The 27331-nt window shown below is 41.0% G+C and overlaps 1 protein-coding gene across 1 annotated transcript in view; it reads right to left on the bottom strand.

Annotated features, from left to right (window-relative positions):
- Nucleotides 1-12552: 12552 nt before the first annotated feature.
- Nucleotides 12553-27331, bottom strand: part of ZC4H2 (zinc finger C4H2-type containing) — a 33765-nt gene continuing 18986 nt past the window's right edge. Inside the window, exons 2-5 of the mRNA XM_045537941.1 lie at nt 18232-18403; nt 16426-16598; nt 15479-15641; nt 12553-14076 (exon numbers count right to left, since the gene is read on the bottom strand). Of these exons, the coding sequence (XP_045393897.1) occupies nt 13963-14076; nt 15479-15641; nt 16426-16598; nt 18232-18403 (622 nt within the window). The 3' untranslated portion in view covers nt 12553-13962. The remainder of the gene's footprint in view (nt 14077-15478; nt 15642-16425; nt 16599-18231; nt 18404-27331) is intronic.

The raw sequence follows: 27331 nt of genomic DNA, 5'->3' as shown, positions 1-27331 counted from the left end.
CCATCCCTCCTCCAACTCTGAACTTTAGCAAAAGAAGGATGAATTGTATCTAAATCACCATTTAAAAGATGGATTAAATAGATGCACGAGGAAATCTCATCAGTCTTCCAGTAATCACCCTTCAGCTGGTATTCCAGCATAGCATTAGGTCTCCCCACCCCACTCAACACCTCCCCCATGCTGTGGCCAATCATGACCCATTCTGCAGAATGCTTCTGGGGAAAATAAAAAGGGAGTTTAAAGGGTTTCTAGAGCTGCCTACCATAGTACAGGGGGGAAAAATCTCAAAGGCAGGACCCAGAATCAAGCTGGATATCTACCAGCTTCATCCCCCCTGTCAATAATTGCCAAAGCATAAAATCAGAGAGGGGAAGATTGAGAGCCACAGGGAATTTTCAGCCAGAACTGTACTACTGTTTGGCTGTGGTAGTACTTGGCATGATGTGGTTGGGAAGCAGGGCAGGGGAAGGGAAAAGGAGCCAGTGCCCCATTTCTTATACGGCTTACCCCATTAGATTCAAGCCTAGGAATTTAGAGTTGGAAAGGTACTTAGAGTAATTTTGTCCAACTCATCCTTGTATTTGAAGGAGTGCAGGAATTTAATCCCAAAACATTTCTCCTTGGTATAAAGAGTATTTTGAATTAAAGGATCTCAGAGATCAACAGGCATTGGAAGGGGGTTTCCTTCTATCTCCATAAAGACCAGAGGGGCCCATCAAGAAGAACAATTGTCTTTCCTTCCCCTCCTTGTTATCTGATTTCCCCTCCCCTCATAAGGCAGAGTCATGGCTGGCCTAGCTATATAATACAGAAAGCCTAGTGACCTAGTGACTCAGGTCAAAGTTATATTCAGAGAGGCTGCAACCAGAACACAGAGCACCAAGGCAGCACATTGGGGGGTGGGAGGGTAAACTGAGGTCCCAGAATTGGCTCAATCATTCCAAATCCTAAGGCCCAAGGAGGACCAGAGGTAGGATCAAGATCAAGATTGCAGAGCCAGTAATGTGCATTCAGAAAGGATAAAATTAGAACAAGCGTAGGTCGAAGACAAGGACAGGGATGCTTTGAGAGCCTGCCATAATGGCCTTAAAATATTTATGAGTCATTAGGCACCTAGTGTGTACTTCTTTGAGGTTGGCTTAAATGGCCAGAGCAAAAATGGAGTACCCCTATCTCCAACATGTACGTACTCTTCCCTGGTAAGGACTGGCCCTGGACTTCCTTGGATTTGTTGGTGAAGTAATCTAATGTGTTCTTAGGTGTTGTTAAGATAGAAGGTGGCATTTCACAAGTTTTCATTTGGCTCCTAACCCCTTTACTACACTAGACGTTGGAGCTGGCTATGATGCTGGTGAAAATCCAGAGTTCATCCATTCTGCTTTCCAGTTTTCCATCTCAGTTACCTGGGGCTGAACACAAGGCTAAAAGATGAAAGATGTGCTCTAGGCAGGCCACATAGTGCAGCTGGCAGTGGCAGATAAGTGAATCTGCATAGACAGTGGCAGGTGGAAACAGAATGCTGTGGGGTTTGCTTCCTTAGTAATTGTTTTCCAGTTTTTTGCGGGGGTGTGGCTGATAAAGATTGCCTCTCTAGATAGATTGTCTTCTCTAGTGCTCAGGGACTGAGTGTTGGAAAGTTTCTTCTGGAAACTCCAATGAGTTCTGTAGAAGTTTTCGAGAGTATGCTGCTCAAGCAGGGGCTGACAGGCTGCTGGTGGTGTGCTGTGCAGCGGGGCAACAGCAGGGGTAAATGCTGTCGTCAGGGTAGAATGGAGAACAGCAGCCAATTATACTCAGATACAGCATTGGTGAGGTAAGTAGACGACGCTTATTGTCAGTAAGAAGTGTAGCAGCTGAGGTTCTCTTTTTCTAGGGTATGACTCATCCTGGGTTCTGGTTGATAGGCTAGAAAGATAGAGATGGTGAGGGCACTAAGCAGTACTGTCCATTGTATGGTCACTGCCAAAATCCTGCTTTGGAAGAAGCCTCAAGTCTGTTATTAAGTTCATGGTGATTGTGTCCAGGAGCACTTCCGGCTGAAAACCAGATGGTGGAGCTCTTTGGGAGGCTGGGTTATGCATTCAGGTTTTGGTGTCTGATTTCTTAGATTTGAGTCTCAGCTATAGAACTTACTGCATGACCTTAAGCAAGAAACTCAACTACTTGGTGCTTCAATGTTCTGTAAAATGGGAATAATAATACAACATACTTTTTTGGACTGCTATGAGGGTTAAAGTGAGCACTATGTGAAGCACATAGTTCAGTGCCTTAACTGTAATAAATGCTCACTCAATAAAGAAATGCTATTATATTTTAGCTCTTTTAGATCTGTCTTCACCCCCAGTGGATGTTTCACAAAGGGAAATATTAATATATTAGAAGGCATCAGGTCAAAGGCAGGGCCATCAAAATTCCTACCAAGTCATATTTTTAAAAGGATGTAGAACCCTGCCAGAGTAGCATTAAGCAAAAGGAGTGTATTTCTCTTTGGGCTTCTCTCTTGGAAACACATAAGCAGCCGTTTGTATCTTTGGGGACCCCTGGGCTGGCTCTTCATTTTGCCCAGGTGATGCCATGTATGAGCATCTCTTCCTCCCTCGGTTTGGATAAATACAGCTGCCTGCCTGCTGCGAAGGCAGCTCTTCTGCCTTCTGAATAGAACCCAGACGCCTCCTGGTGGGCAGCGTGTTTATGTGGTCAGGATGTCGAAGAATGCCTGGAATCAGGGTTGGCAGTAGACCAAGGGCACAGACCAAGGGCAGTGTCTCAGGGCGCTTAAAAATGGCAGAGTTATAGGATTTCAGGTATGAAAGGCCAGGACTGTGGTGAGGTGTCAAAGAGAAGGGAGCAGGAATAACTACCACTACACTGGGTGTGCAGAGCTCTGTGGGAGAGGTTCTGAACAGCTGTACCCCATGACCAGCAGGGGGCAGCATCTGCCCAGTTGGCCCAGTGAGTGGGTCAGGACCAGATCTCAAACTGTCCAGAGAGCCCTTGAGCATGCTATGACATGAATTAGAAACAAAAGATGAAAGCTGCTCTTAGCAGAAAAAAAGAAGGCTCACAGCACAGCTGGGCCCAAAGTTGCAGCAGGATGACCAACCATCCCAGTTTACCTAGGACTAAGAGGTTTCCCAAGATGTAGGACTTTCCATTTTAAAACCAGAAAGATTCTGGGGAAACTGGGACAAGTTTATTACCCTAAGTGAGAGTGCAGAGCTATCACCCTCTCTCCAATACTCACTTGTTCTCCTTGGTGCTCTGAAAATTCCACTTGGGTCAGTGAGAGCTATGCTGATTATATCAGAGGTCATATTATAAAGTGTCTTGAATACTGGGAGCAAATTAAGGCTTTAGGCAATGAAGTAATATTACCAGATAGATATTTTATTTTTGCCAATATTTTATTATGAAAATACTGTGAAATATTATAAAATTACAATTAAAAACAGAAAATTTTATAGGTAACACCCATAGTCCCCACCTAGATCCTACAATTAATATTTTGCTGGACTTGTTTTATCACATATCTATCCTCTATCCATCAGTCAATCCACCTATGTTGTGACGCATTTCAAAATAAGTTGCACACATCAGTACACTTCATCCCTAAATATGGATATCGTTAATATTGATATGTACAATAATGAATAGAATTAATATTTTTACAAGTTTTTTCTTTTGAGGTAAAATTTACATACAAATTTGTCAAATACACAAATCTTAAGTGTATCATTCTCTGAATTTTGACATATGTATACACTTGTGTAAACCAAACCTTACCAAGGCATAGAACACTACCACTATGCAGAAAATAGTTAACTTAGCAGGCCTGACTGACTGCTATCCTTTGAAAGGCCTACTTATAAGGTTGGTGCTCTGTCATCTAGGAACTTGAATTTCAAGAGTGTTCTCACCATTCCGTGGTAAGAACGGTTCACTGTGACTAAACTGATTATGCTTCATATCTGCTTTCTTTTGGGGAGTGTGGAATTTTGGTACTGTTAGGCAGAGGGTGGCTATGTGACAGGCCCCCAGTTTTTTTATAAAAAAGCCCCCAATTTAAAAAAAAACCTTCACATTGAGTCTCTAATGAGACAACATTTCACAGTGTTGTCACAGCTAATTGCTGGGGGAATTAAGTGTGTCCTGTGTGACTCCACTGAGAGAGGATTCTTGGAACCTTACACCTGATTTCCTTTGGACTTCACCTTATGTGCCTTTTCTTTTTGCTGATTTTTCTTTGTATCCTTTAAGTGTAATAAAATCATAGTGAAAAGTATGAATGTATGCTGAGTTCTGTAGTCCCCTTAGCAAATCGTCTGACATGGAGATGGTCTTGAGAACTCCCAACACAGCCACTACCCTAGAAAGTTTCCTCATTCCCCTTCCCTGTTATCTCTACCCCTAAGTCCCCAGAAACAAACACTGTCCTAATTTCTTTCACCATAGGCTAATTTTGCCTCTTCTAGAATTTCATATAAATGAAATCATACAGTATGCATTCTTGTGTCTGGCTTCTTTCACTCAGCAAATGTTTTTTGAGAGTCATCCATGTTGTCATATGTATTAATAGCTCACTCCTTTTTATTGCTGAATAATATTCTATGAATATGCCATACTTTGTCCATTCTTCTATTGATGGACACTTGAGCTGTTTCCGGATTAGTGCTGTTATGGATAAAACTGCTATGAACATTCATATATAAGATTTTAGTAGACATATATTTTCATTTCTCTTAAGTACATATCTAGTAATGATATGTACTACTGGATCATAGTGCTGGGTCATAATATAGGTGGGTATTTCATTTTAAAAGAACCTTCCAGGTCTTTTCCCAAAGTGATTATAATATTTTACATTTTTACCAGTAGTGTATGAGAGTATTGGTTGCTGTACATCCTCGCTAACATTCAGTGTCATTGGTCTTTTTTTAAGTAATAGCCATTCTAGTGGGTGTGTAGTGGAATCCATGGTCTGATATTATTTACAAAAGTCAAACATGCTTATTAAAAATAAAACAATTCAGAAGTATAAAGTATAGTAAAAGTTTCACAGTTATAATTCCCCCTACTTACCTCCAACCCCTAACCCTATTACCTATATGGGGCCCTGGGGAAGAGTTGGGTGTTCATTCTTTCAAGTCTTTCTCTGAAGGGGAGTCCCTGTCCCAGCATCAGGGGGCTCTCAGACTTGTATAAGGAATAACTCTCTCTCTCTCTGCTTCAGCCAGGTTGGGATTCCCTCCCCTACACTGGCCAATATGGCCAACTTCCATGTGGGACGATTTCTTGGGAGAAATGCTCTGGCTCCCAGAAATTGAGTATATTGTGGAAGTCACAGTTCCCAATTGGCAAAGTACCTCTGCCATAATTATGCCCTTTGATCTCCAAGGAAAACAACAACATCACTCAGAAACTCAGAGTCAGTTCTAAATGCCGGGGAAATTGACAAGCCTGCATTCCTCCTCCTAATGCTATAGGCCAGAAATGCTCTAGTTCCTGATTTTATCTTTGTCCCTTGTTAAACCTGAGGAGGAAGACGCTGGGCCTTAGGGTTTGGAATAAGCCTTCTCATTCATCCTGGCCATGGTTTTTCTTCTCTTCTTTCTCCCAGGATCCCCTTTGCTTCCTTCTGAATTTTGACCGAATTTGTCCCCCTGACAGCATTACCAATGCACTGCCCTATTTCAAGACACTTTTGCTTTTTTCCTGGACTATTGCAGTAGCCTCCTAGAAGATCTCTCTGCCTCAGTCTCTCCCTTGCATCCACCTTCCATGTTGCTATAAGAAAATCTTCTGAAATAAAGACTAAATTCTTTTGCCCGATATAAGTACTATGTGTTTTTCTGCTTTTCAGCCTTTGATTTTTGCTATTCTCTTAGCCTGGAAAGTCCTTTCTTTTTTGGTTCCACATGCCCAAATTTTTCCCAGCTTTCATGCTGCTCCCTCCATGAATTTATTTGTAATTTACCACTCTACCTGCTCAATCTGGAAACAAGCTCTCCATTGGAAGAATTTTACACCATTCACCTGGGACATCATGGTATCACTTCCTACCTGGTAGTTAAGAACAAAGACTCTTAGGTTGTATAGACCTGAATTCAAATCCTAATCCCACCACTTATTAGCTGTGGGACTAGGGAAATTAATTAAGCAGTTTGAGCTTTACTTTTAACAATAATTACTATGGGGAGAATAAGAGTAATTTCTGCCCCCATAAAGCTTTTGTGAAGTTTTCATGAGAAAATGCACGTGAAGTACTAGGTACAGTTCTTGGCACATTGCAAGTGTTCAATAAATGCCAGCTGTTGTTATTCTTCTGTTTGTCAAGAGTTCAGGAGGAAAATTTGGGAGAGAGATACAAATATGCAGGTGATTATTGTAGAGGGGCTGTTGGAACCAGGGGTATATAATATCTCTCAGAGAATTTGTTGTAAATTGCAAAAAGAAGAGAGCTGAGGTTGGCACCACAGGGAAGATCAGCCTCCAGGAAGCAAGCAGAGCCACAAAAGTCTACGAAGAAGAATACAGACCAGACACAGTGGTTCATGCCTGTAATTCCAGCACTTTGGGAGGCCAAGGCAGGAGGATTGCTTGAGGCCAGGAGTTTGAGACCAGCCTGAGCAACATAGCAAGACCCTGAGTCTAAAAAAAAATAGAAAAATTAGTCAGACATGGTGGTATGCCCCTGTAGTCTCCACTCCTCAGGAGGCTGAGGTGGGTGGATTGCTACAGCTCAGGAGTTTGAGGCTGCAGTGAACTATGATTGTGCCACTGCCACTCAGCAACAGAGCAAGAACCTGTCTCAAAAAAAAAAAAAAAAAAAAAAGAATACGGCCAGGCGCAGTGGCTCACGCCTGTAATCCTAGCACTCTGGGAGGCCGAGGCGGGTGGATTGCTCGAGGTCAGGATTTCGAGACCAGCCTCAGCAAGAGCGAGACCCCGTCTCTACTAAAATAGAAAGAAATTATCTGGCCAACTAAAAAAATATATATATAGAAAAAAATTAGCCGGGCATGATGGTGCATGCCTGTAGTGCCAGCTACTGGGGAGGCTGAAGCAGTAGGATTGCTTAAGCCCAGGAGTTTGAGGTTACTGTGAGCTAGGCTGATGCCACGGCACTCACTCTAGACCGGGCAACACAGCGAGACTCTGTCTCAAAAAAAAAGAAAAAAAGAATACAAAAGAGTGGCTATGTTAGAGGAGAAACCTCTATAGAGGATTGCAAGAAGTCAGGGAAGGTCAACAGATCGACAATGCAGAAAAAGTTAACAATACACAGGACAAAGAAAAATCAAGTAGGATCAGTTCAAGTCCATTGTGAAAGTCATTTGAGATTTCTCAGAGGGTCTCCACGTATTGGGAAACAGAGTCAACTACAGTGATGGGGATGAGAGTAAGGAAGTGGAGACAATGGTCACAGACTAGCTATAGATAGCCAAACTTCTACATAGACTTAAAAGTTTGGCTAAAAGACAAAAGAAGAGAGGGTGGATGTGAGAGATATAGAGTCTTAAGAGGGTGTCATTTTTCCTCTTCCTTCCCTTCCCTTTCTTTCTTTCCCTTTTTTCTAAAAGATGAGAACAATTGAGCTTGTTCATAAGCAGAGGAGAAGTATCCAGGATGGAGGTTGGGGTTGGGAGAAAGAAGAGAAACAAATTGATATAATGAGTAGGGCCTGAGGAAGCAGAAGAGTGTGAGTCTGGACAGAAGTGGAGGGATTAGCTTTGGCTGGCCGAGAGATCAGAGGGAAGGTTATATGTGGATGTAGAGAAGTGTGTCTCATACATATATGACCTTCCAAAGCTCAGCAGGGTGGAAGGTAGGATGCACTCGACATGCAACAGGCCTATTGGAAATGTTAGAGTGAAAAAGGACTAAGGAAAGTTGTGGGGAGACAAGCTGCAAGGGATAGGGACATTTTTTTTCATTACATGAGTTTCCTGATGCACAAATGATAAAGTCTGATATTGGGGCTGAGAGATGAGGGAGGTGAAAGGACAAAGAAACAGAGGGTGAAGAAGATTGCATATGTGTGTGCATATGTTTACACGTATGACAGGATAGCAATTCATCAGAATGTCATTCCCTATAACCAATTAAGTTGAATTAGGTTTACTTCTCCTCCTGAAAAGGCATCTCTTTCTTGTTATCGGTTAGTACCAAGGCATCCGGAAGGAAGCAAGTCTGGGATTAGGCAATTGATGGCACCTCCTCCTGTTTCTCCTGTCTACCGTTCTCCCCACTTTCAACCTAATTTAGGTGAAATCTGTCTAGAGGGGGGTTAGATGACCTTTGCCAGTTCTCACTATCCTATCTCCAGCTTTAGAGACCCAAGCTGAGAGATAGATAAGAAACTATTTATTAGGAGAGAGGGAACTTGTCTAGATGTGCTTCTGGAAGGCTGTGTTCTCAGTGGCCCAGTACCTCCTGGTGGAGAATTGTCTAAGCAGTTGGAGACACAAATTCCGTCCTCTGGAAGCTCAACTCTTAATGGAAAACGAAGGCAGACGAGCAGGGAAATCACCAAAAAAAGTGCCTGCCAAGAGGGCAAAGGCTAGCTTGAACCCTGGATAAGGAGAGGTAACCCCCAGTGGCTTCCTAGTGAAGTATGACTTTGCCTCTGCCTCAGTTTCCCTCCTTTCCTCATTGATTCTCAGCAAGACAAGATTCACATCTAAGCCGTCAAATTCCAAGTCTAGAGAAGGGAATGAAATGTTAAGGATCTACTTGGTACCACGTTCTTTTCTATGCACTTGAGACATAGAAGAATCAGACAGACCCGAATTCAGACACTTGACCCCTCTCAATCTCGATTTTCTTATCTCTAAATTGATGACACTGAGTGTTGCTAGGAAGATTTGATTTGTTTATCAAACACTCAAATAATGCTATGTTTACTTTATAAATGTTACCTCATTTAATCCACGTAATCTAATAAGGTAAATTCTAGTATTATCTCCACTTTACAGATGGGAATACTGAGGTTTCAGAAAGTTAATGAGTTCACCAAAGGTCACATAATTAGCAAGTGGCATTGCTGAGATTTGAATCCAGACTGTCTGGCTTCAGTATCTGTGCTCTTAGCCACCACACTATACTGCCTTCTCTATGTAATAAAATGTGTGAAAGCATTTACCACAGCACTCACCACACTATGAGCATCCGGTGAATGATGCTTCTCTCCTTCATTTTTAAAAATTTCATTGCAACCCCACACAGCAGGTATTATCTCTATTTTATAGACGAGGAAAATGGAGATCAGAGAAGTTTAACAACATGCTTAAGAATGCACTGCTAGTAAATAGAGGATCTGTGATTTTAACCCAGAAACAATTAGTTCCTGGAACAATGCCATTTCCCTGTACTGTGCAGTATGGAAACCACTGAAGTGCACATGGGCCTAGACTACTGATGGGGAGTGCTTGTTTAAAGATAGTGTTCATTCCCCAGCCACAATCAGAAGAGAATATGGTGGAAAGAGGGGCTTCTATCTAGTTCCTAGGAAGGGCCTGTATCTTTTACAACTATTAAACAGACTGAGTGGCTGATGGCAGCAGAGCCTCAGAGTCTCATCATTCTTCAGGAAAGGCACCATGACTCCCAGCTGTCAGGTTTTCCTTTATGGGAGGCCCTACACGGGGACAATCCCTTACCTGTTGAACCCCCTAACCCTTTTGCACATTTGGAATTCTAAGTAAGTCTTCAACATCATTGTCATCACTACCACCATCATCATCATTGGCTTCTCAGGATGTCAGTCATAATTATTATCATCTTCTTCATAGCTACTGTTTATTGAATGCTTTTCATGTGCTATTCTGGGTACTTAACATTGTATTATTAATAGCTCATTTAATCTTCACAATATTGCTATGACTATTAATAGTCCTGCCTCTTATGTGAGAAAATAGAGCCCCAGAGAGGTTAAGTAACTAACCCAAGGGCACATGGCCCTGAGTTAACAGCCTTCTCCAAGTTCACCTTGGGAGATGTTGATCATTATAAACATACTGATAGTTGCTATGGGAAAGCTAAGGACGTAATAGTGACATGGAACTGGACTTAAGAGCAGAACTGCTAAAATCATCTGGCCTTTCCCTGTGGAGTGAGTGTCTGCCATCAGTGTAGGAGTTGTCAACCTCTGGCACAAAGCATGTATACAATCCATCCCTGCTGCGTCAAGCATGTAAAGAGTGCTGCAGCCTGGGTGATTCCCAGATTGGGAGGCCTAGGTTCTAATTGTGGCTTTGCTCTTATGTTGCTATGTGACCTTGGGCAAGTCAGTTCCCCTCTCTGAGCCTGATCTATAAAATGTGGATGATAATACATGCTCTACTAATGATACAGCACTATTAATGTAAGCATCAAATGGGGATGTTGAAGAAGGTGCATTGAATATAAAGCATTTTACCCATATAAAGAATACTTTTCTTACTTTTCTTACTCTTTGGACTCTCCTTCCTCCTCCTTCTCTATCTCCCCAGTACCCCTTGTCTTGTCCTTTTACTCTATTTTTGTTCTTTCTCTTCCTTTCTTTATTCTGCCTTAACTGGGTCTTGGGGTTACCTGCAGCACTGCACTTAGGCAAAAGGAACACAGACTTTAGAGGCAGACAGACTTGGGTCTGACCTGGCTTTTCTACTTTTTGGTTGTTTGTTAGGCAATTCCTTTACCCTTTTCGAGCCTTGGTTTTAGCATCTGTAAAAGTGGACATGTTATAATATCTTCCTTGAAATGTTGTTGGCAGAAAATGTGGTAGATTTTCTGCAAATGTGGCCGGAAACAATTGCTCCCATCTCTGACATGCATGCAGCTCCTCCCATCAAAACATGGAGTCTATTTCCCAACTCTTAAATCTGAACTAGCCCTGTGACTTGCTTTGATTAATAGAGTGCAGCAGCAGTGTTGCTATATGACTGCTAGTTTTGGTTTTCACCTTCTTGGGTGCCAGCTGCCAGGTAAAAAAGTCTGATCACTCTACTGGAAAGAGAGGCCAAATGGAGAAAGAGAGGCCCTGGATGATAAAAGACTACAAAGGCAGGTACTGGGCACCCAGCCTGCAGCTGTTCTAGCCACCCCAGCTAAGTTGCCAGATGAGAGTGTAGCTATCTTTGATCCTCCAGTTCCAGCCAACCTGTCTGAGGCAGCATCACATGGAACACAAATGAGCCATTCCCAGTTAGTCTGGCTCAAATGGCAGAATCATGAGCAAATAAGCGGTTATTTTTAAGCCACTAAATTTTGGGGTGTTTGTTTCACAGCGATAAATGAACCAGAAAGACTAAATGAGATAACAGTGCCCCACCAAGTGGCTGGCAGGTGTAGGTGCTCAACAGACAATTATTACCTTCCCATTCAGAAGTTTCCCTGGGAACTGGCTTGCTTGACTAGTGGTGCTCAGAGATCAAGACCTGTTACCTTCACTACAGCAGAATTGACAGACCTGACCTCCACTGTGCCAAGGATGCAGAGCAATGACTACGCCTCCTATACTTCACAGAGACCTACTGAGGCTAAGATTAAGGTATACTCCTAGTTGCACAGCTGAGTGCCCTCCCTTTGTCTAGGGCGAGCCTGAGCCACCTCAAAAGCAGGCTTGTAGCTGTACAACACCTGGGGTGATAGAGTAATGTCAGGTAAGATGGATTTTCTTTTGATTGGTCATCTAATCTACTTGAACCCAGAGACACAGGAAAGATAAGGAACATTTATTAAGTGCTCACTATGTACTTGGCATTGCTCACCAACCCCATGAAATAGGTGCTATTATTTTCTCCATTTTCTGGATGAGGACAACGAGGCATAAAAAGGTATTATTCAGCTGTTAAGTTCCCTGAGAAGCACTGAGACAGATCAGTGTATAGGATATTACTTAGGGAGCTCTTGGGATCAATACTAGAGAAGAGGAAGGGGAAGGAGAAAGGGAAGGGGGCAGGATTACACAGAGGGAAATGTTGACCTGTAATGCAGTCTTAATGGCAACCTCAGCTCACCCTGTCACCCTACAGGGACCTCTGAAGCTGGGATGCTCCTTCAAAGTTGTTCCCTATTAGATCCCTATAGGTAACCAGGCCTTTATATCCCTGCATCAATCAGTCACTGGATACCTAGGTCCTGATTTCAGGTCCAGAGTTATTTCAACCACTCCCATCATCAAGCCATTCTAAAAGGGAAAAGGGTTTAAAGAAAAAAATGATCATAGAAAAGAAGTAGAAAAAAATGGGCTCTGGAATTGGACAAATACGGCTTCAAATCCTGAAATTTCCTCTTACTAGCTGTTTATCTGTGGACAAGCGATTTAACTTTACTGAGGTTAAGTTTCATTTTTTTGTAAAATGGTGATAAGAATACTTAGCTTGTAAGGCAGTTTTGTAAATCAAATACAATCATTTATATAAAGCAACTTGCACAGGGATCTGGCACAGAGCAGCTGCTAAATAAAGGGAATTTATTATGATAATTGGGTAAAGTATTGTGTCTTGGTGTCTGGCTTCCTCATTTGTAAGTTTGAGTGAATAAGAGTGAAGAAGAGCTACCCAGAAGGGCAAAGGGCATTACATATTTTATATTATCCAGTACACAGAAGGCACTCAGTCAGAATTTACTTCAATGAACAAATGTTTATTTAAAAGGATTTATACAGAGATAACACTCTTACTTTCAAAGAGCAGAGGAACCTTTTATATTATGAACACACAAACACTGTGGCAATGTAAAACTACAGTTAAGGAAGGAAGGAAAAATATCCCCCTTCCCCAGCTAAGGACTAAGACCTGAGGCTAAAATTTTTTCATTTAGCCAGCCTCCATCTTCACCCCTTAAGTTCAAGAATGACTTTGGTGGAGAGGAGAGCTGTGGAGCACAGGGAGCCTGATGCCTTTTCTTTTGGGAAGGGAGGCCACCTGAACAATCTACAGGACAGGGGTGGCCAGAGGCTGTCCTGAGCTGAGGCTGCCTTACAAAAGAAGGCAGACCCAAGAGAAGGAGGGATGAATGGAAAGAAAGTCCCACCTACCTACATTTGTAAAAAGACTGGCACTCACTTGAATCTAAATCCACTTCTCTCCTCCCTGTGACCATTGAGCCAGAGTAATGGTTTGGAACAAAAGCCAACACAGACATCATCCTGGGGCCTCTTTCAGCCTAAGGCAGCCCCTAAAGCAGAACCCTCAGGCCCAGTGACTGAGGCAGTGAATTAGGCAGGACTTGCTGAGTGGGTCTGGCTCCCTGATTTTACTGTGGGGAACTTCTACTACTGAAATGCAAATACTAGAGGTATGGGGGAAAGGCCCACAGATCTCAGGATTCCCAGACACACAGCCTGGTACCTAAGAATTTTAGTATTTCTGGCAGACTAAAGTGGGGAGAGCTAAAGCATAACAGCCAAGCCCCCAAATGAATATAAAAAGGAGGACTTGTCCAAACTCCTGCTGGGCCTTAAAGATGAGATGAAGGTGGGAGCTGGGGAGATAGAAGCACCCAGCCTATTGGCAAGTCCAGTAAGAAGACTGCTGTCCCTTCAGAGCCTAAGGCAAAAGTACAGGAAGGGGAAACACTGAATCCTTTACCTGAAATAAGATGTGAGCCTCCCCAACTCCTCAGACCCTACAGCTCCTTAGGCTCCAGGCCTCAGGCACAAGAGACAGAGAATCACATCCAGGCCTTTTGCCCTTCTCTTAGCTCTAAACAAGGGCAGTAGGTGAAATGTAGGTGGGAGAGAAGGGATCATCAGACACACTGTCATTAGCACCTGAACCACATCTCTTCCTAAACTAGAAATTCCAAGAGCAGAAAGAAATAACAGCAAAGTGAGAGAGGAGTTGTGCTTCCATTACATTAAATAGGAGACTTGGTGGGGTGGGAAGGGTTGTTTCACATCAGGACATCAATCACTCTGGTCAAGGTCTGGGGGTGGGAGATTTATGATCAGCAGAGCTCCATGTGCTCTCCTTCTCTTCATTCATCCTGCTTCCGTTTTGGCTTTTTGGGGTTCCGGGACCGACTCTTGGCTTTACACAGAGGGCATATAGGTGCGTTCCGATGAATCTGCTGGTGACATGACAAGCAGGCCTGGTGGGGGGCACAGAACAAAGTTAGAAGTCAGATTCTTCTAGGCTCAGACTTCTGATCCCCAGGGGCCCAGAAAGCAACTGTGATTTCCCATCAGGAGGGAGCAGTAATCAGTGATTAAGATTCAAGTAAAGATATCAGTGCTCTTGGAGGCCATAGAAAATGTGAGTGAAGGATATAACCCAGTTAGAGAGGGGCATTGAGAAAAAGTATCCAAAACTTAAAAATAAAATGAGAACTACATATCCATTGCAGCATTATACTGGAGCATTGTCTAACAGGCTCACCCAATGATTATTTAATTTTCTAAGCAAAGTTTTTTATGTAAAGGCCAAGATAGTAAATATTTTAGACTTTTCATGTCATATGGTCTTTGTTGCAACTACTCAGCTCTGTTTTACATGAAAGAAAATATAGACAACAGCTTGTATGCATGTTGTTGGCAATAGCTTGCAAATATAAGCATGCTCAACAGAATTATCTGGACAAAGGTCACTTGATTATCTTCACTGGATATAAGGTCAACTAAAACCACCAACTATAGTTAAACAACAATAGCTGGAAGCCACAACATGTGACACTGGTCACATAGACCTGAGCCCAACTGCTCAAACCGCCCCCCCTTAAAAAAACCCTATATTTCTACTTAAAGAAAGGACGGTGGTCTCTTAAGATGCTAGCTGCTGCCCTACTCATTTGCAAGGAATTTAATAAACTAGTCTTTCCTTTTCCTCAAAAAAAAAAAAAAAACATAAGCATGCATGTGTGCCAATAAAACTTTAACAAAAACAGGGAGCAGGTAAGATTTGGTCTGTAAGCTATAGTTTGCTGAATGTTCCTTTGTTTGACTATTTACTGACTGATCAGAGCCAGATTCTGTGATGTTACACTGATAAGCTGCAAATGTTTTTTTGCCCAGTAGAAATGCAAATTATTTCTGTTCAGAAGAAAAGGTAATTACAAAGGTCACAGTTTTATTGCCATGTAGGATATAAACCAGCTCTGTATCTAACTTTGCAAATTTATTTCAGCTTTCCTCTCCTTTCCTGACTATATAAATGTCTGTTCCTCAAATGCTCTTGGAACCAGCTTTGTAATCTGCAGGCATCCTCATTTATGATACATGCTCACTACCTGTTTGTATAAACGTCATGTTTCTAACTTTTAGAATTATACTTTAGCAGGGCCTGCAAATCTCCCTGCATTCTAACCCCTCTGGGGAATGTGGGGTAACAAAACCAGTGGGTCCAACACAGCACACACATGCCACCCCTTCCTCTGTGTCCCAAGCAAAGGCTGTTTAAGGAAGGCCCAAAATACATAAGGCCAAAGCCCAGCCTTCCACGGGCCTTCCATGGCAGGATACTTTGCTTCTTTTACAACCCCTATCCAGCTCACTCACCTTCATAGGCGGGGGCTGCTGCCTGAAGGTGGCCGTCTGTCGAGTGTCTTGCTTCCTAGCCACTTGGAGTTGCTGGGCAGCAGCAGCTGCAGCGGCCAAAGACTCAGGGATGGGGGGTTCCTGAGGCTCCGTCTGCCACTCAGCTTTCTGTTTCTCAAAGTAACTTTGGAAATGAGAGACATTGGATGAATCATTCTAAAATGCCCCTCTTAAAGACTCCGCGCCACAGAACCAAGAGTTGGGCTGTGGCTAACTAGAAAGTTTCTGTACCCTCTCCAGCACAAGGTTCTTCTCCCTGGGTACCCAGCCCATTGTCTTCTGGGAAAGGTAATCTGCTCCTTGGCTCTGATAGACTCAGAAGATCAAGAAATCTTCGGACTAGCAAGGTCCTTAAAGGACATTTAGTCCTATCCTCCATTCTGTGTTCTTTTGTGTATTCCTATTAAGTGCCTTCAGGCCTCTGCTGACATACTTCTAGGAATAGGAAGCTCACCACTTCCATAGGCAACCTTTAGGAAACACTTTCTTCTACTGGGCCAAACTCTGTCTCTCTGCAAGGTGAGCCTAGTTCTTAACCTGGGTCTTGAGATGAAGTTCTAGGCTAGCCCCTGCAGACCATGAAAGCTCAGCCTTTTTTATTTTTAAAGGTTTCTGGATACCCCTTCTAGATCTTGACTTAATATCTGAGAAGCCATAGACATAGTCTTATATTGTCAAAATCACACAAAGAATTTAAAAAGCCATCTAGTAATTCTAGTCTAATCATTCTTCTTCTGTTGTAACAGCCCAGCACAGAGATTTATTTGCCCAAGGTCATGTAACAAATCAGCCATTGAAAGGCCTGGGACTAGGACTAGGTACCTTGACTTTCAGGACAGGTTTTGTGTACATGCCTGTGTGCGTGGCGGGGAGGGGTATGTTGAGGGGACAGGGGGCAGGCAGCTTACTCCAATGAAAGTTTCTCCTCCTCTTCACATAAGTCAGGAAGCCTCTGCAGGCCCAGAGTCATGCGCAGGGCATCCACATGTTCCTTCAGCGGCTTATACTCATCATGCAGCCGCCGGGTAGACTCTAGCAGCTTATTTAGGTCATTTTCAGACTGTTTGATAGTGTTTTCCATCTGGAATGTAGAATGGGGAAGGCACAAAGAAAACACCCCAAGGTTCTTAGAGAGGCCTCTATAGCTGAGTGGATAATAGCACAGGCTCCAGAGCCTGTTCAATCTATGTTCAGGTCCTCAATCTTCCATGTCCTCTTCATATAACTCAGATCAAGCCTCAGTTTCTTTACCTGTACAATGGTGATAGTAATAGTGCCTATCTCATGCAATCTTGGTGCAGATTCAATAACTGAATTCATATAAAGCACTCAGTATAGGGGCTAACAGAGTAAGGGCTCAATAAATGGAAGTTATTGTTCAAATATAGCATCTTAGATCTGGAATGTTTCAGAGATAATCTAGTCCATCCTACCACCACCATTTTACAGGTCAGAAAATGGAGGCTCAGAAAAAAAGGGACTTCCCCAGGAAAATACTTATTAGCGGCAAAGCCTGGATAAATACTTAGGGCATCTACCTCCCAGGCCAGTGGCCTTTCTCCCAGATCAGTGGTTCTCAAAATGTAAGCACCTGGTCAGCAGCATCAGCATCACTTGGGAAGTCAGAAATGTAAATTATCAGGCTCCACCCCAGACATACAAAATCAGAAAATCTGGGGTGGGGTTCAACAATGCATGTCTTAACAGGCTTTCTAGGTGACTCTGATGCATGCTCAAGTTGGAGACCCACTGCCCTAGATTCTCAGCCTTTCTGTGGCAAATATCTTCCTCATTTCATTGGCCCTGTATCCTTGGTTAACTCGCAGTAAAACTGTCAATTCTTCATGAGTCCCAGAATTCTATGATTGCTGACACAGAAAATCCCAAGTATCTACTGTCTAAACCTCATTTATATTTCCTTGAAGATCCTAGGCCTGACAACATCAGGAAATGAGTATTGTCATAAAAATGAGTTTCCCAAGAATGCAAACTTAGCTCCTTCAAAAGTAAATTAAAAAAAAAATTCTATAGGAGTGCAAAAGGCTCATTAAAGAAAAAAAAAAAAGAAAAAATACTTCTCATTGTCATAGGCTCTAAGGGTTGGAAAGGACCTCACAGATTAGCACCTACAACCTCCTTCCTGGTGAACAAATCATCAATATAGCAACCCAGACATGTGACCATTCAGACTCTGCTTGAATAATTCCAAAAGAGGAGAGCTTATCACCTCAGCAATTAGTTCATTTCTCACATTCCAAGAGTCTCAAAGGAGAGGCTAATGAGGAAGGCTTGCTTTGGTAGGCAGGCAGAGATGATTTTGTTCAGTCTGGTTGGAAGCTTTGGAGCACTTTAAGCTACATCCCAGAGGCAGCTGCCTGCTCTGCTTTTCCCCAAGGCTAGCCATCCACTACCAGACTCCCAGAATGAGAGCACATCAGAGCTGAAAGAGCCCTTAAAAGTTATTGAGTCCCTCTCACAATACAGAGAGGGAAAATGAGGCCCAGAGAGAAGGGACTTGTCCAGTGATATACAGTCAGTCAGTGCCAGAAGTAGGGCTGGATCTCAGAACTCCTGGATTCTCCCACTCTACCACAGCCTACACTGATGCCTGCTACCCCAGATTGGCCAGAGCCACATCTACAAGGAAAGGCCATACCACTCACTACTGTGTCTTTCTCAGGGGGCTTAGAGGTATGTTCCAGTCAGCCACATACCACATTGATGTCAGCATGGATCAATCGGAGTTCCTCCACATGGGCCATCTTCTCCTGTAGCAGGAGGTCCATCTCTTGCTTATATTCCTTCAGGTGCCTCTCCTCTGACTCAAGTGCCTCAAATTCAGCCTTCAAGCGGGCCTTGATCTTCTCCATCTGCAGGGTCTTGTTCCTGCAATTCCCAAAAAGCAGGAAAGAGGCCATCAGAAGAAGGGAGAAAAATGGAAGTGGAGTACAGAGTTAGACCCTGAGACAAGACTTTCTTTCTAAGCCATCTTTTCAAGCCTCCTCCTCTCCAGGCAGAGCCAACCTGAAGCCATCCCCAAAAAAGTTAGGAGCTGTTTTATTCTAAGATAAAAAGCTTGCTGTGTCTCAAATGGGGTTAATTTTGTTTCCTTATCAGACAGTTTCACATTTGGGACAAGTTTTAGCTATGAGATTAATTCAAGAGAGAGTACTACTGACATTTAGTGGACATGGGCCAGACATGCATCTCAATGCACATGCAAGTCCCATACACAAAGAACTTCCACCCAAGATGCCAACAGTGAACTCTTGAGAAATGCTAGAGAAGCACTGTGCAATAAACTTTTTGCAGTGATGGAAATGTTTTAAGTCTGTGCTTTCCAATACTGTAGCCATTAGGCACACGTGACTATTGAACACTTGAAATGTGTCTAGTATAATTGAGAAATTGAATTCTTAATTTTATTTAATTTTAATTAATCAAACTTACTTAAACAGCCACATGTGACTAATGGCTCTCATATTGGACAACATAGTTCTAGATGGTCCACTCATCAGTTCCAGAAGAGGAAGGGGAAGGAAATTACTGTGGATAATTTCTTTCTTAGAAAAACAAAAACCTGTTTCTGATTTTTAAGTCCCAATTGTATACTCTCTGGCTCAATAATCTCATATCTGGGAATTTATTCTAAGGAAGTAATTAAAGGAAGCAAAAAATTAATACACAAAGATGTGCTTTCTGGGCTTGGGGCAAAATTAGAATATTTGGCAGCCATTAAAGACTTGTGACAGAAAATGTTGAAGATATGATACTTTGAAAAAGTGTACTCATTAAGATTGCAACTTCAAAATATGCATGCATGTGACTAATCAAGAAAAGGAACTGGCAGAGACTGGCAGGTTCCAAGAGCTGTTGAGACCATTTGAAGCCTGTCTATGGGAGAGGGCCACAAAATTTTGAAGGGGGCCCCTCTAAGGCACATTGCTGTCCTCTCACTGGTTCCCTACTCCCTGGTTCTCAGGACCTGCCTAGCCATTAGCCCCTTATTCAGATTTAGCATCTCCCTTCTTCTGCCTCAGTAGTTGGGCCTTCCCATCTACCCCAGCCTATCCCATGGGTGCTCCAGCTCCACACTCTGATCTCTGGCCTCTGACATCAGCCTGCTTCTGTCTTCAGTCTTTCTTTTCTTTCTCAGCACTCCCTGTGCCTCCTGCCTTAAGAGGTAGCCCTCAATGGCACAGAACCACAGAAAGAACTGTTAGGTAGGTAGGATGGTGGGAGAAATTTTGCTTTCTAAACTAAAAAAATTCTTTTCATGTTATTTGTTTTATTTTGTTTTTTACTTTAAAATGGGGTTAAAAGGTTGGCAGTGCTCCATTTGTAGAGAAGGAAATTGAGGTTCAGGGTAGTAACTTGCCCAGCACCACAGAGATAGTAAATTGAGTATTGGAATTTGAACCCAGGGCTCTCTAACACCAAAGCCTACATATCACCCACTACTCCAAATTGCCTTTGACTGGGGTTACCAGGCTGAAGGACATAAATATACAAGTATCCTTGGTATAGCTCATCCACTGTCTTGCAGAGGGATGATCAATTTGTATTGGTCAGTTATGTATTTACTTAGATCCTTTTCTGTCTAGACTTCTATTCTCCTCCTCTTCAAGATACATACAGAGAAATCTGAACTTTACCTACCTCTACCCCCATTTTACAGATGGAAAAACTGAGATTCATGGTGGCATAGTGTCTTACCCTAAGTAATACAGCCAGTTAGGGCAGTGCTGGGCTGAGAACCTATTTCTGCTGGCAGAGTCACATCATAAAAGAATATACACTTTAGACTCAGAGCTGGTTATAAATCCTGGTTCTGCCTCTGACTAGCTGTTTGCCCTTAGATAATAATAATAACTATATTTATATTTAACTGTATTGAGCACCTACTATGTACCAATTTTGGAGGGTTTACATATGTATATTCATTCAAAAATTATTTATTGAACACCTATCATGTGTCAGGCATTGTACTAGGTGTCAGGGATAGAGCAGAGAACAGGACAGTATATGGACAGGAAGCTTAATCGAATGAGGAAAATAGACCCCAAACACATGGTTACATGTAAAACCATATGATGAATAATAGGGAGGACATGCAGAATGCAATGGAAGGATACAACAAAGGGACCTAACATAGCCTGAGGGACACTGTAGAGTCAAGGGGCAGTCAGGAAGCTTTCCTGAGAACCTGAGGATGTGACATCTAAGCTGAGACCCAAAGAATGAGTAGGAGTTAGCTGATGGGTGTAGGTGGGGACAGAAGAGAGACATCCAGGCAGAGAGAACAGCACGAGCAATGGCCCCAGAGCAGAAGAATATGGCACATTAAAGGAACTGAACAAAGACTAGGGTGGCTGGAGCATCTACTGCAAGAGAGAGAGGGGCCTAAATAAAACTAGGAAGGTTGGCAGGGGCCAAAACACAGCTTGGAGACTGGGATGAGTTAGAAGTTTTATCCTTAGGAGAAGGGAGAATCTTAGAATTTTAAGCAGCAGGAGAGTGACTTTATCTGATCATCTCACTTCATTTCTCTCAGCCTTAATTTCCTTATCAGTAACACAGGAATAATAATAGTGCTTACTTTACAGGTTACATGGTGAGTATTAAATGTGCTAAGACATGTAAAGTCCCCAAAGTAGGCACCACATGGTGGGCAGTCAACAAATGATAGTGCCTTTTCCTTCCCACTCTGCCCAACTCTTCCACCATGATTATCTCCTTCACCACAGTGGTTTGGACTTTGTTACAAAGAGCCTACAGTGAATAGGGTTTGTGTGTGTGTGTGTGTACATGTACCAGTGTGAGTGGCCAGGTGTATTACTGGTTACTAAGATTAAACTAATAATCATTACCAGTAGACACCTCATAATGTCAATATAAATAATGGCATTTTATGGAGCTGAGCCAAACCTTCCTGATTTGTAATCAATTCAATTATGATGACATCAACTACCACTAAACGAAATCAGGGGTGAGAGGTCTCTCCCACTGACACTTAGTAGAAATCAGCATAGAACAGTTATTCCTACTTGGACGAGTGCCTTTTACATACTCCTCTCTCCTCTCTCCATGCCTACTTATGTTTACAGAACTCCATGTTGTCAGGCAGGAGACATTGCAAACTCAGATTAAATAAAAATAAACCAAAGCCTTTTCACCTGGTGGGGTCACAGTTAAGAGCGGCCTGGACATGGAAAATCAAAGACACAAAGCCTTTGTCAAGCACTAGTGGCATTTCCTCTCCCTGGGGAGGAGGGGTGTCACCAGCAAGATGGCAGTCTCATCCTTTGAGTACATGGTACAGGGTAACTGCAATGTTGCCTCCTCCCAAGGTGCTTTGAAGCCTTTGGCAATTGCCCACTGTGGCAAGAAATAGCAAGGACGAGACCCTGACTAAAGGGCAGAAGTGCCAAGACTCCTGATTAGGGGAGGGAAACAGGGTTACAAAGATGGGTTTTGGAAATAACCTCTATTTTCTATTTCTAAAATTAGTTTCGTGGGGTGGGGGAGAGCTTGACCCATGCTTCAGCAGTGTCACTGCAGGCTTCGATGGTGCCACTGTTACCTTTCAGCAGTGGTGTATCAAGGACAGGGCAGTGGGAGAAATCTACCTTCAGTGCAGAAAATAAGGAGGTGCATTGTGTGTAGAAAATTAAAAGATAAAAATAGAACCAACTAAAGTTGTTATATTCTTTATTATCACCATGGACTAACAATCCTAAACAATGTCCACCAAAGGACATCTGGACTGACTCCAGTTGTTGGCAATTATGAATAATGACACTATGAACATCCACCTACAAGTTTTAGGGCCACCATAAGTCTTCATTTCTCTAGCATAAATGACCAAATGTGTAATTGCTGGGTCACATGGTAATTGCAGGTTTAGTTTTTCAAGAAACTGCCCAATTGTTCCAGAGTGTCTGTACCTTTCACATACCCACCAGCAATGTATGAGTGATCCAGCCCCTCCACCTGGCCAGCCATTTTATTATAGCTGTCATAATAGGTATGTAGTGATACCTCAAAGTAATCTTAATTTGCATTTTCCTAATGGCTAGTGATGTTGCAGGGCCAACTGTGAGACTTGAGTATGTGGGATTTTGGTATAGGCAAGGTCCTGGAACCAATCCCCCATGTATACTGAGGGATGACTGTATTTGTTTTCTCGATGTTGAATTTTAAGGGTTCTTCATATATTCTAAATATAAGCCCTTTGTCTGGTATGTGGTTTGAAAATATTTTCTCCCACTCAGTAGCTTATCTTTTCATCCCGTTGACAGGGTCTTTAGCAGAGAATTTAAAATTTTTTTGTACAGTTCAATTTATCAAATTTTTCCTTTATGGACCATGCTTTGGTATCATGTCTAAGACTTCACTGAAGTCTAGATCCTGTATATTTTCTGTTTTCTACTAAAAGTTTTTTGGTTACATTTACATCTACAATCCACTCTGAGCTAATTTTTGTAAAAGATGTAAGGCTTAGGTGAACTTTTTTTTTTTTTTTTTTTTTGCCCATGGCTATCCAATTGCTCCAGCACCATTTGTTGTGAAGACTCTCCTTCTTCCATTGAACTGCTTTTGCGCCTCTCAAAAATTAGTTGACCATATTTGCGTGAGTCAATTTCTGGGTTCTCAATTTTGTTCCGTTGATCTACGTGTCTCTACTTTCACCAGTACCACACAGGCTTGATTACATTAGCATGTAAGTGTTGAAATCGAGAAGCATGATTCTGTCTACTTTACTTTTATTTTTAAAAGTTGTTTTAACTATTCTGGTTCTTGTGCCTTGCCATAGAAGTTTTAGAATAATCTTTCCATATCAACCAAAAATCTTTCTGGGATTTTAATGGAGATTTCATTAAATCTATGTGTCAATTTGGGAGGATTGACATCTTTACTGTATTGAGCCTTCCAAAGCATGAATATGGTTTGTCTCTTTATTTAGATCTTTATTGATTTCTTTCATTAGCATTTTTTAGTTTTCAGCATAAAAGTCCTGTACGTGTTTTATCAAATCTTTGTTACACCTAAATATTTCACATTTTGAGTGATTGTAAATGGTTTTGTATATCTAATTGTGGTTTCCAATATTCATTGCTAGTATACTGACTTATTAGATCTAAGAGTTTTTTTTAAAAAAAATGTATTTGTTTTTGTTTTAGATTTCTTGGGATTTCCTAAACAGACAATGATGTCATCTGCACATAAGGAGTTTTATTTCTTCCTTTCCATCTGCATGCCATTTATTTACTTTTTTGCCTAACTGTCCTGCCTAGAACTCCTAGTGCTATATTGAGTAGCAGTGCTGACAGTGGACATCCTTGTGTTCTTCCTGATCTTAGAGGGATAGCATTTATTCTTTCACAATTAAGTATAATGTTAGCTGTAGGAAGTTTGTAGATGACATTTATCAAGTTGAGGAAGTTTCCCTGTATTCCTAGTTTTCTAAAAGATTTTATCATAAATATGTATTGAATTTTGCCAAGTTTTTTATGTGCATAAACTGACATGATCATGTGATTTTTCTTCTTTAGCCTGTTTACCTAAGTGGAATTAATTTTTGAATAATTAACCAGCCTTATATATCTGGAATAAACTCCACTTGGTCATGGTGTCTGATTCCTTTTATTTATTATTAAATTCTATTTGCTAATAATTTAGCAAAGATTTTTGCATCTCTATTCATGAGGGATATGGGTCTGTAGTTTTCTTATACTGTCTTTGCCTGGAGTTGGTATCAGGAATAAGAACTTCAGAAGATGAATTGGGAAGTGGTTTCTACACTTCTACTTTATGGAAGAGATTGTGAACCATTGGTGTTAATTATTTTTTAAACATTTGGAAGGATTGTCAAGTGTAACTGCCTGGGCCTAGAGATTCCCAGAGAGATTTTTGGGAATTATCAAATCATAAATTCAATTTCCTAAATAGTTGTATAGGGTTATTCAAATTATCTATCTTATTCTGGGTGAATTGTTACAGTGTAACAGTGAAATGGTCCATTTCATGTAACTTGTCCAATTTACATGTATACAATTGTTCATAGTCATTATCATTTTGACATCTGTGGGGTCTATAGTGATAACCCTCTGTTTTATTCTCAATGTCAGTGATTTGTATTTTCTTTGTTAGTGTTGCTATAGGTTTTGAAATTTTACATATTTTTTAAAATAATCTTTTTGTTTCATTCATTCCTCTACTTTTCTGTTTTCAATTTCATTGATTTATGCTCTTATCTTAATTACTTTGTATTTTCTGCTTGCCTTGGTCTTATTTTTCTCTTCTTTTATTAGTTTCTTGAAGTGGGTGATTAGATTATTTATTTGAGGCATTTCCTCTCTCCTAATGTAAGCATTTAGTACTATAAATTTCATTTTCATTACTGCTTTTGCTTTACTCCACAAATTTTGATATTTTCATTTTACTCAGTTCAATGTATTTTTATTTCCCTTGAGACTTTATCTTTGAAACATGCACTATTTAGATATATATATCTTGTTTAGTGTCCAAGTGTGTGTAGATTTTCATGGTACTTTTTTCTGACTTATTGATTTCTAGTTTGATTTATTAATTTCAGAGAACATATTTGGTGTTTTTATTCTTTTAAATTTGTTGGGGATTGTTTTATTTCCCATGGTCCATTTTGGTATGTGTTCCATGGGCACTTGAAAAGAATGTGTAACCTGTTGTTGTGTAGTGTGTTCTACAAATGTCAATTAGATCCTATTGGTTGATGGTGATGTGAAGTTCTATATCCTTGCTGATTTCTGGCTAGATTTATCAAATGTTGATACAGGTGTGTGTTAAAGATTCCAACTATAGTTGGACTGTATATTTAGGCTATACTAAATTTATTAACAAATTTCTTTCTTCAATAATAAATTAACCTTAGCTTACTGTAATATTTTTACTATAAAAATTTTTAATTTTTTTTAACTTTTTGACTCTTTTGTAATAGCACAGCTTGAAGCACAAATACATGTACAGTTGTACAAAATATTCTTTCTTTATATCCTTATTCTATAAGCTTTTTCTATCTTTAAATTATCTTTAATTTTTAAGCTTTTTTTGTTAAAACAATAAGACAAATACACACATCAACCTAGGCCTACACACAGTTGAGATCAAAAATATCACTGTCTTCCACCTCCACATCTTGTTCCACTGGAAGGTCTTTAGAGTCAATAATAGGCATAGAGCTGTCTTCTACTATGATAACAATGCCTTCTTCTGGAATATCGCCTGAAGGACTTGCCTGAGGCTGTTTTAAAGTTAACCGTTTTTTTTTTTTAATAAATAGGAGTACATTCTAAAATAATAAAAAGTATAGTAAATACATAAACTAGTAACATAGACATTCATTATCATCATCAAATATTATGTACTATACATAATGATATGTGCTATACTTTTACATGACTGGCAGTGCAGTAGGTTTTCTTACACCAGCATCACCACAAACGTGAGTAATGAACTGTGCTAAAACATTACAATGGATACATCACTAGGCAATAGGAATTTTTCAGCTTCATTGTAATCTTATGGGACTACTGTCACATATGCAGTCTACCATTGACCAAAACATCATTATGAAGCACATGGCTGTATATACATGTGTGTGTGTATATATACACTTAAATTGTGGTATAGATCTATTTCTAAAATATAGTTTTCACACAGCATTCTGAGTTAAGACCCAGGATTCCCTGCTTCTACATATGGCCATTGACCACATTTTATCTGTCAACTCTTCCAGAGATAGACTCCCATTTTGTTTCCATCTCTTGACCTCCAAAAAAACAACACTTATATGAACAATATCCTTGTACCTTTCTCAGTAATTTAGAGGGGGGATGTGTCCCAGGAATGGGATTTCAGGGGCACAGGTAATGTATATTCTTATTTTGACTAATCAGTATCAATTTGCTCAGCAGGATGGCTATACCAGTTCTCATGCCTACCAGCAGTACATAAGGACTCCCACGTCTGTGTTTGCATCCAGAATGCTGAAACAATGGGGAGGCATTGGGGGTTGCCCCCAATTGGAAACCTGTAGCAGAATGTGCCCTGAGCTGATCTCATTTCCCTCTTAAACAACACAAAGTCTCCCTATCCCTCCAAATTCATTCGCTCTTCTTTGCATAATAAGAGAATCTCTGATTTTCAGCTGGGCATGTGGATATCTGGAATAAGAACTATATTTCCCCACTTCATTCTCAGCTATTTGTGACTATGTAACAACTTTCTGGTCAATTGTATGGGAGCAGAAATGATGTGTGCAATTTCTGGGTTGCGACTTTAAAGGGCAGAACCATTCCCTTTGCTCTCTTCCCACTGGATAAAATGTGTACAACAGTGGGAAATCTTGAACCATATAGGTGAGGGCAATACCCTATATACGGTGAAGCAACAATATAAAAATAGCCTGGGTCCCCAACACTAAGCAACAAAACAAACCACTGATACCTTGTTCTCAGACTGATAATGTGAGGAAAAAATGAACTTCTTTCTTGTTTTAACCACTGATACTTTAGGACGTTGTTGGATTACCTTTAGCAATATACTGGCTAATCATTTATTTTATTTAATTGAATCTAAGATGCCATTGAATGTAAGATGCAGGTTATTTTATGTACTACTAAGAAATAATGCTACCATTTATATTATGATAAATTGCTTTCTTATAATTAAAATTTCTATTTTATACAAATTGAAAGACCTATTATAGACTCATTTAAGAGATTATTTTTATCAGATTTTTCTGATCTGAGTCTTTTTTCATACAAAATAATT

This window comes from Lemur catta, chromosome X (assembly GCF_020740605.2).
Source record: "Lemur catta isolate mLemCat1 chromosome X, mLemCat1.pri, whole genome shotgun sequence".
Classification (NCBI taxonomy): Eukaryota; Metazoa; Chordata; class Mammalia; order Primates; family Lemuridae; genus Lemur; species Lemur catta.
Note: the sequence above shows the minus strand (reverse complement) of the source record. Positions and strands in the feature narration are given on the sequence as shown.